Here is an 18,181-nt window from a genome sequence, read left to right as displayed (position 1 = left end):
CAATCCTTGCACTAAGCTGAACAAACCTTTGTTTAAAAAAGTAAATAGATACCTCTACATGAAATGACTGCTGTAATCTAAACCTCCTGCTGTATGCTGACCTCACAAATATTCTTCCAAAATATTTATTTTCTGAAATGAATAGCAACAAGAATAAAAAATTATCCATTTATATATTACATGACATCAAACCAAGGTAACCAGGAAATGCAGGTCAGCCAAGACCACTGACTTGATCTAAGACTCTTTTTTAATATTGTTTGACCCCTGCAGGATGGCACCTATGGCATGGACTGTCGGGAGCGCTGTGACTGCAGCCATGCTGATGGGTGCCACCCGTCCACTGGGTACTGCCGCTGCCTGGCGGGATGGACAGGTAAGACTGATGCCAAGATGCCAGGGACAAATACAATTACATTCGTATTTACCTGTAGTTAATGGCCATGTGATTTTATGCACAGCCAATTCTAGTTAGTGTTTGGTACGGTATTTATCATGGGATTTCATCCCTGTAGAAAAGCTCAGTGCTTGGTTACACTCAGCTTGATAGGATGGACATTAGAACTTTTGGAACTTTAGTGGGGAGTCCGACTGTGACCCGTCTCTCATCTACTGCACCTACAACACCACACCACTATGACAACAGGAACCATTTTAGTGCCGAAGTGTGAGTGTGGTTCCATAACAAAACAAACCATTTAAACTGGTTTTCAGAACGGGGCCCAGACCCTGCTTCAGTATCTGCCGCTCCGCCGAGTTGGGAAATGTTTTTTTTTGTGCTGTTGCCACTCTTGCTGCTGGGTTGTGTAAAACTCTCATCAGCATTCTGAGCTACACGTCAGCATGTGGTGGTTGGGGCGTCGGGTTGGGGGGGGGGGGTTGGTTGGGGGGGTGTAGTCAGAGTGAGCTGGTTCCCATTTCACCCCGGCCTCAGCCTCCGCCTCAGCCCCAGACACACGCACTAATTGGCCACTAATCCTCCTCCATGCCCGAGGAAGCACCACGCTGAGAAATCAGATGTTCTTTCACTCCACACCCCAACATGAAAACCCTCAGTGGGACTTTAACACCATCGCTTCTGGCATCCATAAGTGTCTCTCTCCTGTCAACAAACGTAAATGGAGGTGCCTCATCAAGTCTTGAGTGTCTGTTATGATGGTGTTTAAGATGAGGGGGCTTTGGAGAAAAACAATGTAAGCCAAAATGTCACACCCCTGAAAGATATTCTTCCACAAGAGAAGTGGAAACTAAACTGTGGGAAAAGTGAGGTGTTGATGGTGTATGAAATGATTACGAAAGTTCTGCCATCACTGGTACACTGGAAGGAATTTAAACAGTGTAATGTTGTTCCCATTGCCTGCTGGGTATCCAAAGGACGTACGTGCAAACAAAATTAATGAGATGTGCATGAGAAGTCCAGTGTGAGCCTTGTTGATGTTTGGAAGTGTTTGTTGCTCCATCAGTTTGCAGCACCGGCAACATTTTGGGGCGAAATGAAAAAAAGGATATCTTTATACTCAACTCTATAAAGACTTGGAATAGATTTGTTGGGCTTTTCAAAGAGAGAAGAGCACAGTTGCTGTTTACAGTGCTCTTAGTATGCGCTGTAAAGATATTCTGCATTCGAGTTGTTTTCCTCAGTAGTATGGCTATAGTGTCTGTGCTCAAAATAGCCCTTTGCTCTCTGCCATGTGTAAACCAGTAGCTGCAATGCGGTAAACAAAAACACAAGTTACAAAACTACAAAGCTCTGTCATAAACTTAAATAAATATAGATCATCTCCTAAAGGGAGACGTGGTTGTGATGCCAGAGAGATTCTCTCCTCCTCCTTCTTCTCTCTTCTCCTCCTCCATGTGTCTTCCCTCTCTCTCTCCTTCTCTCTCTCCTTCTCTCTCTCCCTCTCTCTCTCTCTCTCTGTCTCTCAGTCTGTCTCTGAATCTCTGAATCTGAACTCATCTCTCGTGGTCAGATGCCGGCAGCATACTGATGCTGCTGCTTGGCATAGCGGGGCCTTTAAATGTGCAGGCATTTCTTTAGGGCTACTTAGCCGGAGTTTATCGCCAACATTTTGCCATCGCCTAGCAACGCGCTGAGTCCCCTCAAAAGACTCTTTGTCCCAGGCTCTTGGCACAGCACTTCATCACAATGTTGCTTATCGCCCACGGAGAGAGAGAGAGAGAGAGAGAGAGAGAGTTAGAGAAGGAGAGAGAGAGAGAGAGAGAGAGAGAGGGAGAAAAAGGGAGAGAGATTGAGAGAGGCAGAGAGGGAAGGAGAGGGAGCAAGAAAGAAGGAATAGTAATTTGTTGATTTGATTTGACTTTATTCCAGGATGAGGAGTATCTTGTGGCGTGTGAGACATGCTAAAATCACAGATTAAATCACCCCCTGTAGCCCCATGTCTTCCCTTTTGAACCCTGGCACTGGGTGAGAGGGTGTGTGTGTATGTGGGCTAGGGGGGGTACGAGTGAGTCCTGAGTACAGTGCTGTTCAATAGGGCCTAATCTCCATATGGATGTTGGCTGTGTTCAGATTTTTCAAAATCAGATTTTTTCCCCCTTACACAGCCCTGATTTTTGGTGGCAGTCTGACCAGCAAAACTAATTTTAAATAAATCGTATATAAATGTATGTGGCAAGTGTGCAATAATTGAAATCTCAACAGGCCACTTCAAAATTCGTGTTTTCGTTGCAGTATCCTGTCATTTCATGTCTTTAGGCCATGCATACTCATGGACCCTTGTCTATGGGGGAAGCAGAAACGAAAGCCAGAGGGGCTAACGGTGCAAACCCATGACAGCGACGCGATACGCTTCCATCACTTTGAGTGGGCGTGTTGTAGCGTGTGGAAATAGCATTTTCAAACTGTCAGAGACGACACCAAACATTCTGATTGGCCGCTGCGGGAAAAATCGCTCCTCATTTGCATAGGATTCAACATTTTTAAACTTTTATCGGTCGCGTCGCCCAAAAAGGTGGTCTACGTCACAATGGATTGGCTCCCGTTGAAATGCATGGGATTAGAATATCGCGTCGCTCGTAACGGTGTCATGGGTTTCCACCGTAAGGCAGCGTTTTTAGTATCCTTCGCTTCATTATTAGTTTTAGAGCAGAAAACATAACTCGCACAGCCACCCAGTGATAACTGCTTTCTCCATGTTCGGTGGTGCACTAGACGGAGGATTTGCTTACATGCTTTTACACGTGCGTGTCATTTCAGGAAATTTCATGATTCACACTGGAGTCAAATTTAAGTCACATTCGAAGGCAAATTGGAACACACACACACCTGAAAAAGCACAAGAGAAAACATCTGAATGAAGCCTAAAGGGTTGCAATGCAGTCTGGTCAAAGCCATTGTCTCTTTTTCCTTTCTCCCAGCCAAAGGGACTCTGTGTCTCTGTGGTGGCAACCAAGATATATTTTTTTAAAGTTGACTTTAAATTGATTAAGTATGTTTGAGCCTCTCTCTCTCTGCGTCTCTCTTTTTTCTTTTAGCCTCTCTCTGTAACCCTGGTACACGTGAGGTCTTATGATTTGTCAGTTGTTTTGAAACCCGGCTGCTTAAAGCCAGGGGACAGATTTTTTTTTTTTTTAATTGACCATATCAGATTAATGTTAGAGAATGGCAAGAACTGTGTCACACAAGCCTTTGCCCTTCTTGCCAAGTTGTTGTTGCCAATGCAATCACATCACTTCCAACTGCCATATTGTGTTTCTCCCTCCAAAATGAAAACAAGCGCTGGCAGCGTGGTAGCGATCTCCCACTGCGAAGCTCACCAGCCTCTCCGCGCCACTTATGGATTTCATTTAATCGATTCATTAACTGACCTCAAATTTCCGTTCCACAATGTCCCGCTGTGTTTGTGGCTAGGATAGAAAAAAAAAAATTGTTTGGTTTTAGCATTTGATTTTTTGCCCTTTTATGGACAATGTACACAAGTTGTAAAGTGTTTTACAGTGCAGTCAGCTGACCATAAAACAAACCGTACTTTATGACCAGGCCACATAAACAGTGTAAGAACCCTCGCCTTAATGTTATATTAGGCCCTTTATGTTCCCACCATGTTGTCTTGGCCAGAGGCCAGTGCAGGGGAAGGAGAGCGGGTGCGGGGTGATTTACAGCACCCGTGCGAGAGCTGGATCCTAGAACCAGGCCTAATCAGGAAGTGAATGAAGCTCATCAGTGGATTTATTGCACAGATGTATGGAAGTGGAGGCTTTCAAGTCTGGCGTGGGGTCGGACAGGTCTCATGGCAGAGTGCTGGGCTTTTATTAATGACTGATGTAGAATCACCTCTGTGGGTTGTTGTGAGCAGATCTGGGCACAGAAAGAAGTAGAAGAAAATGACCTTGGACCTGTGATGGAGCACCAAGTTACATTTATGAGCCCATGTATCATGACCAGTGTGGGTCTGTGTCTTTTTGTGTCCGTGTCAGTGCTCACACACAATTCTATGACTAGCAAAGCAGAAGTAACCCTCTGTGTGTTTTGCTGTTTGTGTGTGTGTGTGTGTGTGTGTGTGTGTGTGTGTGTGTGTGTGTGTCTCAGGGATCCACTGTGACAGCGTGTGTGCTGAGGGCCGGTGGGGCCCTAACTGCTCTGTGCCGTGTAACTGTGAGAACGGAGCGTCCTGCTCCCCTGACGAGGGCACCTGTGAGTGTGCGCCCGGGTACAGGGGAACCACCTGCCAACGCAGTGAGTACCAGTCACACCCCTCACTTGTATTTGTGTGTGTGTGTGTGTGTGTGTGTGTGTATTGGTTGTTTGTATGTGTTTGTTGTTGTGTCTGTCTGTCTGCGTTTGTGTGTGTCCGTGTGTGTGTGTGTGTGTGTGTGTGTGTGTGTGTGTGTGTGTGTGTGTGTGTGTGTGTATGCGTGTGTTCAGGGAGTGTTTTGTATATGGGTTATGAGTGTGACTATGTTTTCTAGTTTTGCTCAGAGTATTATTATTGTTCTGAAGAGGGAACAGTTAAACCCTACAGCTAGTATGATGTGGACTCAAAACAGAATCCTGAACCATTTACAGACACTCCATTTTGCAACCATTAGCAACCATCGAGCAAAAACACTGAAAACATTATTTTCTAGCAGTTATAGTATCAAATTATTGCAAGCACTGTGTTTTTATTTTTACCACTGTAGTGCACATAGCAGTAAGAGTCATGAGATCAGTACAAAGTAAACAACTTGAAGTGAAGACAAACTATCTTGTGACATTCAGAAACTTCTCCAAAGGTAGCATATGAGGGTTGAATTTGAGTGCAGGAGTACAATAAAGCTTTATATCACGAAGAAACAACACAAACTACATTTCAATGCTTTGCCAGAAGGACTAATGTTTTAAACAAAGTGAACAAAATGGAGGTTTAGTTTGTTATGATTCCTGACTGCTGCAGGATGACTTTTTAAATTATTTTGGACAAAATACATGACCTTTCCCTTAAAATGCATTGAAAATTCAAATGAGGCAGTAATATCCACACTGAGATCATGGAGAGCCTTCGCCTGGATTAAATGACTTTTTCCATCCCTGCTCTGTTCTCCCCCCAGTCTGTTCGCCAGGGTATTTTGGCCACCGCTGCAGCCAGGCCTGTCCTCAGTGTGTCCACAGCAAAGGGCCGTGCCACCACGTCACGGGGCAGTGCGACTGTCTGCCAGGCTTTAAAGGGGCACTCTGCAACGAAGGTGAGACTCGCTCCTCATCCTCCTCCTCCATGCCCATGTCAAGCTGCCATCGTAGCCCACTGCCCAGTTAATCTGTGGTCTCTGGCAGGATTGTCCATCAACCCAGAATAACATTACCACTACCACACCACTAACTGATTCATTGGAGCGGTTTAACCAAGAATAACATTAGCACTACCACACCACTAACTGATTCATTGGGGCGGTTTTCCGAACCACAGCGACACCATTACTGCTGTTGCACAAGCATGTAACACTGAGATGAATTATGATACATTTTGCACACAAACATCTCCTCTCAATTACATCCCCACTGCTGCCTCAGTAGGACTGTTAGAGTTTACAGTGGTCCCTGACATACACCCTTTTTCCTCTGACAGTGTGTCCCAGAGGCAGGTATGGGAAGAGCTGTGCGCAGACCTGCACCTGCACCAACAACGGCACCTGTAACCCCATAGACGGCTCGTGCCAGTGCTACCCAGGCTGGATTGGCAGCGACTGCTCGCAGCGTGAGTACATCGGCTCATTCAGCGGTGGATTCATCCTTTAAGCCTGTTCTCATTGCACAAAACCAATAAACTACCCACCCCGTCAATCACCATGTGCTATCTTTCCTCCCACTTTATATGAAGTGCCCTTAGAAACAATGAACTGAAGTATGTAACAAGGAGGTTAACAAGAGTAGAGAGGTTTCATGTAATGCACTTCTAATGTAAGGGTGTACTGTCATAAACTGTTAACCCATCCCCAAACCTAACCATAGGGCTGTCCCAATCAGTCAATTAAAGTGTAAGTATATGGTACCGGAGGACACTTAATCTACAGGGGAACACTATTTTTGGTATATTACTATAATACTGTTGGTATATCTCTCATCCATGTATGACAAAAGTAATTCCTGCTCTCTAAATGCCTCGCTTACTTTCTCACCCTTCAACTGGCCCTTGACGTGTCCCTTAGATCTGCAGAAATGTGTATGTGGCACTCTCACTTAGTCCCCACGCAACAGGTGTGACATGTCACTTGACCTTTGACCCCACAGTGCCAGTGTAAAAGGGGCTTTGCTCCTCTTGATTAAGCACTCATTGACACCAGTAACAGTCAGGGGGCACACTGGCGTGCCTAGCACTATCATATTTCTGTGTGGCATGGAATCCATGGTGACCCCCTGCCGACCTCTGACCTCATCAGATGACCTGCCAACACAGCTGGGGTGAAGGCGCGGCCCTCCCTTATGCATTCTCTGGGCGAAGGAGCCCTGGAGCCTCTTCGTGTTGGGACTCCCACCTCACCTCAGGGATGGCTTCTTGGGTTTCTCAGGTTCCCAAACTCATTTAGGTTCCAGACATAGATATGTTCTACTCACACTACATAACTGGCTTTTTAGATGTGAATTCCTTGAGGAGATAGAGTTTTAGGAGAAGACGCTGAGAGGGCAAATCCCCTTAATGAGCTCTTCAGTCAGTGGCCATGTGTCAATGAATGTCCTTGGGTGCCCCCTGTTGGCCAAACTTGATCACTGGAATATCCTCTGAAGAGTGGTGAAGGGACTATGCGCTTTGAAAAGTATTTGCAGAAACATTTTTCAGTTAGATCAATCTCTCTACCTTCCTCGAGTCTCAGTTGTCTCAGTTCAATCCAGATTACTTCCTCTGCTTGTGTAAATACATTGTGATAGGATCTTTTTTATTCTCCAATCCACACAAAAGACAAAAACATTATTGGTTGGGTTCAGGAAATTTCCTGAGCATTGGAAATACTCAGAATGTCAACACGATCATGATTTCATAGTTGTCATTCTGTCAGAACATGACTGGTAATAGTGTCTTCAGCATTAGATTAGATTAGTTTCTAGCGGCACTTAATGTGGAACTATGACCTCAAACATGCTGATTGTATGTTTGAAATGTAAAATACTCATCCTGAAATGATTGCCAGTGTAAATATTCTTTCTGACAAACACCTATCTTATTGGAAACCCGCAGGTGTTTTCCTTTCGGTGTTGCTTTCATACAGCTTTGTTGCCATTGGCGACTTCCCTAATCTATAGTTCCTGGTGGTCAGAAAGAAGGCTCACCAAATCAAACAAACCCTGCGGTGTTATGACGGATTACCCTTTCAACATTTGTTTTATGGTTCGAATGGTGCATGAAAAGCAACAGGGGAACAAAAAGCACATATACTGATGCTGAGTTATGATGCGAGGAAAAACAAAGAAAGGTGATTGTTCCAGATAAAGACACGTTGTGTTTCTGGCAGCCTGAGTGGAGAGAAAGCAGTTGCGCAGATGGCAGGTCCTGCATAGTTGTGGGCCGGATCCACCGCTATTCCCTACGAGGTCCCGTGGCGGTGATTCGACAGGCGTCTTGTGAAATGGAGAAACACGTTATTCAGCTGCAATCTGGATGGGCCAATCCAACTCAAACACTTAACAAAAAAGTTCCAACACTGTTGACTGTGTGTGTTCTCATATTATTATTTCTTTTGGGGGGTCGTTGAGACCCCCCCCCCCCACACACACACACACACCAACCCCCAGGAAGGCAGTCCTCACATCGCCTGCATATTTTCGGCCAGCCAGCCAGTCGATGTTTTCTTTACTGCTAGTTGAGTGATGCGACAAGACAGGCCTAGTTATCTTAAGTTGAGACAGGCTGGCGTGGCGTGGGACGTCTGGAAAGATGTAACCTTGGCGCCGTTCACAAGGACACCAGGGCTTTTAGTCCCTCTCTGAAATGAACCTTAGGGTTGTCATGCCGAATCTGTCTTGGCATTTTTTACAGAGGGGCATGTCTGGTGCAGAGCGAAGAGGAATCCAGGGGGAATAATTATTGAATGAGCTGCTACTGTCTGCAGAGCAGAGCATCTGTCTTTCATTTTCTGTGTGTCTCTAAAAGCTATTCTCTCTGAGACAGCAAATTTGACCCTCATTTGCTTGAGCAGATGAAATCGATCATTGAAAAGGCTCCAAAGATGACCTTGAGGGCCCCCACTACTTTTATGTTCAAATTGGTACAAAATAGTTTAATCCATCACAATGGGAATCATTCACAAATTGACAAGTCACAAAGCTTTTTGATAGCCTTATTCAACAAGCTTCTCGGTGTCTTGAGTGTCTTGTCGTAGACCATAGGAGTCAGAGCATGATGGATCTCTTTGACTACGATTCTGACATGCATCGCACATTCCGAAAACCGCGTCAGGATTCTGCGGTTCCAATCTGTGGTTGCCGGGCCATCGTGGTCATCGCTAAAAAGAAGCGCTGGGAGCAGAAACAAATTAATTGGTAGTTGTCGGACCATTCAGCCGGAAAATGGCACTGTCATTGCAATGGCTGGCTGTCAGACAGAGAGGGAGCTCAGGTGAAGTCTTACATACGTACCTCTCACAGCCGTCAGAAAACTGAGGGATTTAATCGCTTCATATTGGATGCAAAAGCTACACTAAGGCTTGTTTACATAATTGGTGTAATGCATTGCAGTGAATGTCCACTGATTATTCACTTCTTGTTGTGACCTCCTGTAAATTCTCTAAATTCTTATTTGTAACCCATTTTGGCTGCTTTGGACCCCACTCCCTGTTTAGCTTAATCAACTATCCCCAGGTCACAAAAACGAGGAAAAAGTAGTGTTTCAATAGGTTTAGTACTAATGTTTTTCAGGTTTTTCACCCATCTTTTGGTGTGTTGTATAGCGTTTTGTGCATGTAAGTGGTCTGCAAAGTTAAAAAGCCCAAAGAACACGCCAGAGGGAGCAACTCTCTCCTGCCCAAACCACTTCTCAGCTGCCTGAAACACCTAGTTGGAATTCCAGCCTTGTCCTCTGTTATATGATGACTCAATCTTGGAACACAATCATTATTGCCCAATGACAATGGAGCTGACTAATCAGAGCACAAAGGGCTCATCGGGAAGGGGGTCTAGGACAGGAGCTCTAACAAAGGGTTTCAGGGTGAATAGAGATGTTCAGTACGAGAAAAGTAATGTGTTTTGGGATAACCGAAGCATGTAAATCTATTCTAGTAGAGCCCAAAAGCTAAATTATGTAAAATGAAAATAAGCACTTTAAGACTTGTCAGGGTAGGCTATTAAAATGCAAGTGAGATGAAGGCTATTGACTCAGAAAATAAAAGACCCAATACAATGTGCTCTTGTTGTCTGTAAAGAAATACCTTCACTCATAACCAATTGCCTTGTGCAGCGCTTCAAATGCTGCTAGCTCCACAGACAGCATTAAATATGCTTTGAGTGTGTGCTGGACCGTATGCTCAGTCAGAGTGTCAATATTACTTGTTGAAATGTTGAGATTCATGCTGAATTCTGCATGTGTGTTTTCCAGCTTGTCCACCTGGCCAGTGGGGACCCAACTGCATCCACACGTGTAACTGTCACAATGGGGCTTACTGCAGTGCTTATGATGGAGAGTGTAAGTGCACGCCAGGATGGACCGGCCTCTACTGCACCCAACGTGAGTCCTTTCTCTGTTTTTATTTGACTTTCCTTTCCTTTTCTTTTCTTCTCTTTCTTTCCTTTTCACTTCTCTCTTTTGTTTACTTATTTTCTTTTCTCCTTGTACATCTTTCTACAATTTTTTTCTCGACTCCAAGTACCTTATTCATTAGAGCGGCCAAATGGCTGGCACATTTCACAAAGTCACAAAGACAGTGTGCCGAGACTTTTACCTGTACTCTGGCAAAGTTCTAAAGCATACATCATTATATATTACCAAACCTTCACATGATTCATCTCAGATGAGAACAAACAGCAGGCCTCGTAAGGCCATTCCTGTAATACAACATGGATGTGGGTCTCATGTATGCATGTTCTGCAGGCTGTCCGTTGGGCTTCTATGGCAAAGACTGTCGCCAGATCTGCCAGTGTCAGAACGGGGCAGACTGCGACCACATCTCTGGCCAGTGCACCTGCCGCACAGGCTTCATGGGAAGGCATTGTGAACAAAGTGAGTCCTGCATCACACACCAAGGGCTCATGGGAGACCAGACAAAGATTGATGATGAAACACTATGAGAAGCTGCTGCCATTACCGAGAAACATCATCTGCAAACATGTGACATTGTTTCCCATTACCAAAAAAACATTACTACAACAAATGCCCCCTAGTCCACTCTAATGGCTTTTCACAAATGTGTTGGATAACAATTTTTTTTCCCCCAGTGTATCATTAGTTTGTACTGGAAAAGGAGGCACAGTTAAAGACAGCTGTGTAGTGTGTTGCATAGTAGAGGGAGGTGAGAGGCTGAGATAAGATGTGGGAACACAAGTTAACAGAAGTGTACAGGGGGTCTGCAAATTAGTCGAACAAACATTTCTAACCCGAAAATGACAATGCTTGTAAAGGTTGCATGAAAAACAATGTAGTTGCAGTTGTAGTGCTTTGTAAAGGCAGGCACAGTGCTAAAGGGAGTTATTGTGGCACATTGTGGCATGTAGCATTTAACGTGACTTTCAAATTGTCTGTGTACACTTTCAGAGTGTCCAGCTGGTTCCTATGGCTACGGCTGCCGGCAGGTGTGCGACTGTCTCAACAACTCCACCTGTGACCACATGACTGGGACCTGCTACTGCAACCCCGGCTGGAAAGGAGCCAGATGTGACCAAGGTAAAGATGGATTACACGCCAGCTCTCCTGTGTAGAGTGCCCATTCAAAAACAAAGATATTACAATGTGTGTAAATAAATGTATGGAATAAATACTGAAAAATGCTTACAATATAGTATTATTAAGTTAGTATATAGCATAAGTATGGGTGCCGTTGACAACGCACTGTTAGAATCATATACCATCATTTATTTTCTCGCGGGTATGGTATGTCAGCATGAAGCGTGTCATTAAAGTGATTAATTCTGTTCTCTCCGGTCCAGCTGGTGTTATCATTGTGGGGACCTTGAATAGCCTGACCAGTACTGCGCTGCCAGTGGACTCCTACCAGATTGGAGTGATCACAGGCATCATTGTGTTGGTCCTTCTGGTGCTCCTCCTCTTGCTCCTCTTCATCATCTACCGGAAGAAACAGAAGGGCAAGGAGCCGACCATGCCCGCTGTCACCTACACCCCTGCCATGCGGGTCAATGCCGACTACGCCATCGCAGGTGAGCACGGACTCTGAGGAGGATGTTGAGGAGATTTAGACATCAGTGCTGTTTGGACTTTTCACATTCTAGCTTTGCAGTAATGTAAGTTAGTATTAAACCAGTCCTTTTTTCTAATTGTCTTTACGGTAAACCATGCTTAAGACCACTCCTATGGTCTTTAAGGTAATACAGTTAATGGTCTTTTTGGTAGTGCGATTTAGTATTTCATGTCCTACCATGCCGCTTTAACTTCTTTTCTCAAACAGAGGTAATAAATATAAGAATGGATTAGTTGTATCTGTGTCTTACGACAGCTAATCTGTTTTTCAGAGACAATTCCACAGACCACAGAGGGACACCCCAACAGCAACTACTTCTCCAACCCCAGCTACCACACACTCACACAATGCACCAGTCCTCCCCATGTAAACAACCTGCCATATGGAAAGGTAAGGCTCTTCAAACCTTTTCATCACGTACTCAAAGATGCCCCCTAAAGATTATTAAAAGGCCAGGCACCATACTCCATTTGTGTTGAAGTGTCATTCATTCGACACCTGCAATATCTGACAGTTAGGATGCTTGCAGTGTAGCTACGATTGTCTTCTTTTTGACTGGTTCTCACTTGAGACCCATTGATTTGGTCATCCATTTTGCTTTCCCTGTCATCACTTGTAAACAGACGAAGAACAACCAGCTGATGGTGAACCTGAAGAACATGGACCACAGGAAGAGGCCTCCTCTGATGGACCACACAGGAACTCTGCCTGCCGACTGGAAACAGGGGGGATGCTTCAATGAGCTGGGTAAGAACCATAGGAACTGCTTCAATGAGCTGGGTAAGAACCATAGGAACTGCTTCAATGAGCTGGGTAAGAACCATAGGAACATGCTGATGAGTGAGATCCGATGCAGATGTAATGACGGTTTAAGCTCTCAGAAAAGCAGAAGACAAAGGAAAGCTTCATGGGTGGTACAACAAAAAGTAGAAAACAATTATTATTATTTAAATCATTTTAAGCATCATTTGGGTCACTGAAGACTAAAAAAAATGCTTTATTGCATGAACAGTCTAGGTGAGGTTAAGAAGTGGGAATACAAATAATCCAGAAAAATAGAAACAAATTTCAAGACAATAAACTGTTTTCTGTAGAGTTCGGGGACAGTAAACTAGGCTAGGATGAAAGCATTGGTAAATAAAATGATAAAGTCTCCATTTTGATGCCTCATTCTGGTTGAGAGAACACTCTTATAAGCAGAAAATTGTCTGAAATTGAGAAATGTTTTTTTTCTCATTCCAATTCTCTGAATGTAGCCAAATATAGGAAGCTTTTGATGTTGGTAGAGGCTTAGAAAAGCGGCTCTTATCAACATGGTGGCTTTCTGACAGTGTAAATATGTATTTTCAAGCTGTACATTTTTATTATACAGAATTAAAACCCCACATTGCATAATGTTTATGTATCATCATGTAGTTTAGTTCCACACTTAAGTGGGATATAAATCTTCCCACTAAAAGAGCACCACTCCTTATAACCCCCCCCCCTCTGAGCCTCTGCTATCCCACCACTTGTTCTCTAGATCCTGTTGCCTCCTGCAAGTCATCGTACCCACTCTCTTCTCTGCCATCACACACCTTATCAATGCACCACTCACAACATGCACCTCCCTTGGTACATTTAAACAGGCTTGTGTAACCCTACGGTGGTTTGGTACAGTCCCTCAATGTTACCAAATCATATCTTTGTGGGACTCTTCATTTGATTGGCTTATGTTCTATCCACCCACACTTTAGATCAAATTAATTAATGTGCCAGATGAATAAATGTATGTGAAAATATGTTGTAAACAAAGCTGATGAAGAATTGACCACTTATTCTTGTACTGTCTTTCTACAGGAGCTTATGGAGTTGACAGACGCTACATGGGGAAATCCCTAAGAGGTAATGTCCAATATTATTTATTTTCTAATTTTAGAACTTAATGGTTAATACCAGTGTGATTTGTTACTTGTAAGCAAATGAGGGCTTTTTTTTCTGTTGAGTTCCTAACTGGTCCATCTCTGTCTCCGTCTTTGGTTCCCCAGACTTGGTGAAGGGCCTGCCCTACCATGCCAGCACCAGTTCCCTCAACAGCTCGGAGAACCCCTATGCCACCATCAAGGACCCGCCGCTGCTGATGCCCAAGAACACAGAGTGTGGCTACGTGGAGATGAAGTCACCGGCGAGACGCGACTCTCCCTACGCTGAGATTCACAACTCCAGCCCTACCAACAAGAACGTCTACGAAGTTGGTGAGTCACCGTGGAAAACATTTTAGAGTACATGAGTGTGTTGTAGCCACAAACACTGCAGAATTCCAAATCTCACTCTTTGCTGGTAATCTGTAGCTAGCTAACTACAACCATGCACAGGGTTGTTTAACACCTAGCATAAGGCCATATAGCTCAGCTGCTTTGCAAAGTGAGCTGCAGATCATAGTTTTCATAGTAATTTCATAGTTATAGTTATGGTATTTGTCCAAAGTAACAAAACATATTTGCAAAAAAAATTCCACATAAACAACAACAACAAAATAAAGAATAACACACAGTACAGCATAATGTATATAACAATATTAAATATCAAGAGTTTCATGTTCATCTGCTGTTTCTTCTCTTCCTCTACAGAGCCTACAGTGTTCAATGGTATCCACTTACCGGGCAACAACAACTGCAACGGACCCTTTACCCAGGACCCATACGACCTACCAAAGAACAGCCACGTCCCTAGTCACTACGACGTTCTCCCCACACGAGAAAGCCCACCATCACCTCACAAAGAACTGGACAGTGACTGAGCTGAGCTCTAAGAGACCTCACAGAGACCATGAGCCTGTTTCCAGGGCTCCACCAAACAGTGGCCTTCATGCGCTGGCGTACTGTGTGCTCATTCTCTGCGTATTCTCCAGTCGCTAATGTATCCATCACTTAGATTCATTTTGGTTTGTTTTATTTTACTTTTTTAAACTTTTTTTTTTATCCTCACTATAATCATTCTTGCGCACGCTTTTCTTTGAAAGAAACTGAATATGGTTATTCAGCCTGGATTCACACACGCATTATTCACTGCTGTTGTCCTCTCTTTAAAGATTGCTCTGGAATGGCTAGGCGCACAACCAGGAATATCAGCATTACATTTAATAACTTTCTGATTAATTAGATCGTCAAACATACCTGATGGCTCACGGTCAACGAATCATTCCATTCACTAGAGACATATCACTTGCCTTTATTCTTAAATGTAGAATGAGAATACAAAGCAAACCTCATTTTATTTTTGTAATGATGAATGGAAACATATTCAGTGTTAGAACTTGGAGAATAAGATGAATGTGAGTGTGTTTGAAATGGTAGACTTGTAGTTATGTTTTAGTTTAGCGTGGGTATAGTACTGTATGTCATCACATCTGGAATTATTTTTACTGTGTCTCTTTAATTGTATTTTGACAGTTTTTGTCTTAGTCTGAATGATCAATACTAAACTTAACCAAAGGTCAAAGTGCCATAATAAGTATTTCTGCTCCTGCTATTGGCTCTTAGTTGGAGCAGATCCTTCAGTTTTAGGTCCCTAGCTCATTCAAAAATGACACCCCAGAAAATTCTCTTCAACTCTATCTGGCAAATGGTACTGTGTAACTCAGTAAATAATGGTCTAATCAATTTGTATTAGGTATATCAAATTAGAATTGGCCCTTACAGGAGGTTTGCTACAGTTGTGTAGAATGGCTGTTCCCATCGAAATTCTAATTATATGGATGTTCCATTCTACATCCAAAAAGATAGTGTCATTACAGTTTAATGTGATGTAGTAATTCATTACTTTTGGTTATGTTTATTCTCTCTGCACACACAATATTTTACAATTTGTAAATGAACATGATGAGATTTTAAAGTTATTGGCTTTAGACTGAGTTTCATCTGCTCAAACATAACCAAGTCTTATGTTCTGTGAAGTGAAGTCAGAGGAATGTTCTATTCTCAACTTTGTCCTTAGACAAAAAAAAAAGATGCTTAAGCTGGCCTTTTGCATTCTAATGTAAAGAACATCAACGGAAGGGAGAGCTGACCCATTTTAGATCTGCAAGTAGACTAATTAGGTCTCCCTTGTATTTAGATTTTCCATGTTAATAGCAAAATAGTTAGTCACGATAGTTTTAATAAATACTATGGATCCATCTTAAAACTTGTCTGAGCCAGGAATTAAATTTGTTTGTACAAAAATGTGTACATAGCTGTAATTCACTGTAGGGGATGATTACGACATTTGTGCGGTGTTAGTGTGCATAGTGCACATAGCACTCTGCCTTACTTTTGTATATTACTTAAGCAGGAGTATTTGGTTAATATCACATTTGGCATCTAGGCCATCCACAAGAAATCTCTTTTGAGTCTCTAAATCCACAATTGTTTGACCAGTGTTTATCACCTTGACATGTGACTGTTTTTAGTTGTGTACCGCATACAAACATGTTCATTCAAGCCTGATCACATTTTACTTTAGCCTTCTCTGTATGTCAGTTGATTCATGGGTACATTTTGCCAGTCAGATAATTGAAACAGATTGACTATCAGGGCAGCTGAGCTTTTCATCAGTTGTGCTGGTTAGTGTGTATGTACATGTATATAGTATATTCTGCTTTGTTTTGTTCTTTTCTCTTAATCTGTTTTCTATTTTATTTTGTCAGAGAACTCACTGAAATTGCACATTTTGTTATGTTTTTGTTTCCCTCCCCAAAGAAAGTCTGAATAGCGACGTATGCCTCGGATTACCACTTGTTTTCCAGTAGCTTCTGTGTCTGTGCAATTTGCTTTACAATAAAACGACAAAGGTGTTGTTTGTGCATTGGTTTGCATTTGTACATGAATGTACAAGGCCTATCCTGCTCATTAAGTGATTGGTAACATCTGGGTTTTGTCACTGAGGCCACACCACCAAATGGTATAAATTCAAAACCTCTAGAAGTAGACTTGAAGCACATGTTGCTCTTTGAACATCGCTAAGGTGAAGAAGGAGCTAACGAGTGAGCAACGGGTTCGAATAAAGGCCCTTTTTTTATGCTGGCTGGAGTTACTGCCGCATAGCCAAGTACTTGAGATGCAGTCCAAGCACTGTAAAGTACACTTTATACCGCCATGATGCCATCGATTCACACCAGAACCAAAAGGGGAGAGGTAGAAAAAAGAAACTTTCAGACAGACAAGTGAAGCATTTCAAAATTCTCAGTCTTAAGGACCGAAGAAAGACCTCACGAGAACTGTGTGACGAGATCAACACCACAATGACTAATGGGGCAACAGTGTCTTCAAGAACTGTGCATCGGAAACTGGGAGAAGAAGGACTTGTCGGCAGAAAAGCAGCAAAGAAACCATTACTGAAAGAGAAAAATAGAGTGAAACGCCTGAAATTTGCAAAAGAACACAAGAAATGGACAAAGGAAGATGTGTTGTTGTGGACTGATGAGTCCAAGTTTGAACAGTTTGGCAACAAGCGAAGAGCGCATGTTCGACGGAGGGAGGGGGAGAGATATAAAATTGAGTGTCTCTTGCCAACAGTTAAACACGGAGGGGGTAAAATTATGGTGGGGTGCCATTTCAGCCTCAGGAACAGGTGACTTAGTGAAAATTGATGGCATCATGGATAAGAAAGTATACCACAACATTCTGGTGAGGCACATCTGGGAGTCGTCTTATTGGGCCTGGATTTATTTTCCAAGAGGACAATGACCCTAAACATTCTTCTAACTATTGCCGGAACTACATGCGACAGAAGAAATCTGCTGGAACATTGAAAATGATGGGCTGGCCTCCTTAAAGTGTGGACCTCAACCCCATCGAGCAAATTTTGGGAGAGTTGGAAAATAAACTGGACAGATCTATTGTACATTCAAAGGAAAGCCTTTGGCTTGAGTTGCAGAAGGCATGGGATAACATTAGTGTTGAAGTTCTCAGGAAATATATTGACACTATGCCAGAGAGATGTGCTGCTGTAATTGCAAAAGGTGGACATACCACATATTAAAGTTAAAAGTGGATAAAAATAGTAGGACTCGCTTCATCTAATATTTTTTGTGCTCAGAGCAACCATCTGCATGTTTCATGAACATTATGAAATTAAATCATGTTTTGGAGGCAAAAAATAGGTCAATATTTTCAGATCTGCCAGGTGTTCTAATAATTTTGGCCACCACTGTATATACATATATATATTAATTGTATATACTCCAAATTGGAGTAGTCTACAAATTCCAGCTTTGCTGTACAGAATGCGCTTTAGAATGCGGCATTTTTATGGCAGTAATTTCTCCAAGAACTATGAACCATACAATTTAAGGATAACGTGTTTAAATAGACTACTTAATATCAAA

The 18,181-nt window shown here is 43.0% G+C and overlaps 1 protein-coding gene across 1 annotated transcript in view; it reads left to right on the top strand.

Annotated features, from left to right (window-relative positions):
• The window catches only part of megf10 (multiple EGF-like-domains 10), a 65,697-nt gene extending 49,047 nt beyond the window's left edge, over nucleotides 1-16,650 (top strand). The window contains exons 13-25 of the mRNA XM_012842495.3: nucleotides 274-376; nucleotides 4,550-4,696; nucleotides 5,551-5,685; nucleotides 6,066-6,194; nucleotides 10,023-10,151; nucleotides 10,515-10,643; nucleotides 11,175-11,303; nucleotides 11,567-11,794; nucleotides 12,107-12,225; nucleotides 12,459-12,582; nucleotides 13,675-13,719; nucleotides 13,863-14,069; nucleotides 14,445-16,650. Of these exons, the coding sequence (XP_012697949.2) occupies nucleotides 274-376; nucleotides 4,550-4,696; nucleotides 5,551-5,685; nucleotides 6,066-6,194; nucleotides 10,023-10,151; nucleotides 10,515-10,643; nucleotides 11,175-11,303; nucleotides 11,567-11,794; nucleotides 12,107-12,225; nucleotides 12,459-12,582; nucleotides 13,675-13,719; nucleotides 13,863-14,069; nucleotides 14,445-14,614 (1,794 nt within the window). The 3' untranslated portion in view covers nucleotides 14,615-16,650. The remainder of the gene's footprint in view (nucleotides 1-273; nucleotides 377-4,549; nucleotides 4,697-5,550; nucleotides 5,686-6,065; nucleotides 6,195-10,022; nucleotides 10,152-10,514; nucleotides 10,644-11,174; nucleotides 11,304-11,566; nucleotides 11,795-12,106; nucleotides 12,226-12,458; nucleotides 12,583-13,674; nucleotides 13,720-13,862; nucleotides 14,070-14,444) is intronic.
• Nucleotides 16,651-18,181: the final 1,531 nt, after the last annotated feature.

This window comes from Clupea harengus, chromosome 12 (genome assembly GCF_900700415.2).
Source record: "Clupea harengus chromosome 12, Ch_v2.0.2, whole genome shotgun sequence".
Classification (NCBI taxonomy): Eukaryota; Metazoa; Chordata; class Actinopteri; order Clupeiformes; family Clupeidae; genus Clupea; species Clupea harengus.
This window is presented reverse-complemented; position numbering and strand designations above follow the sequence as displayed.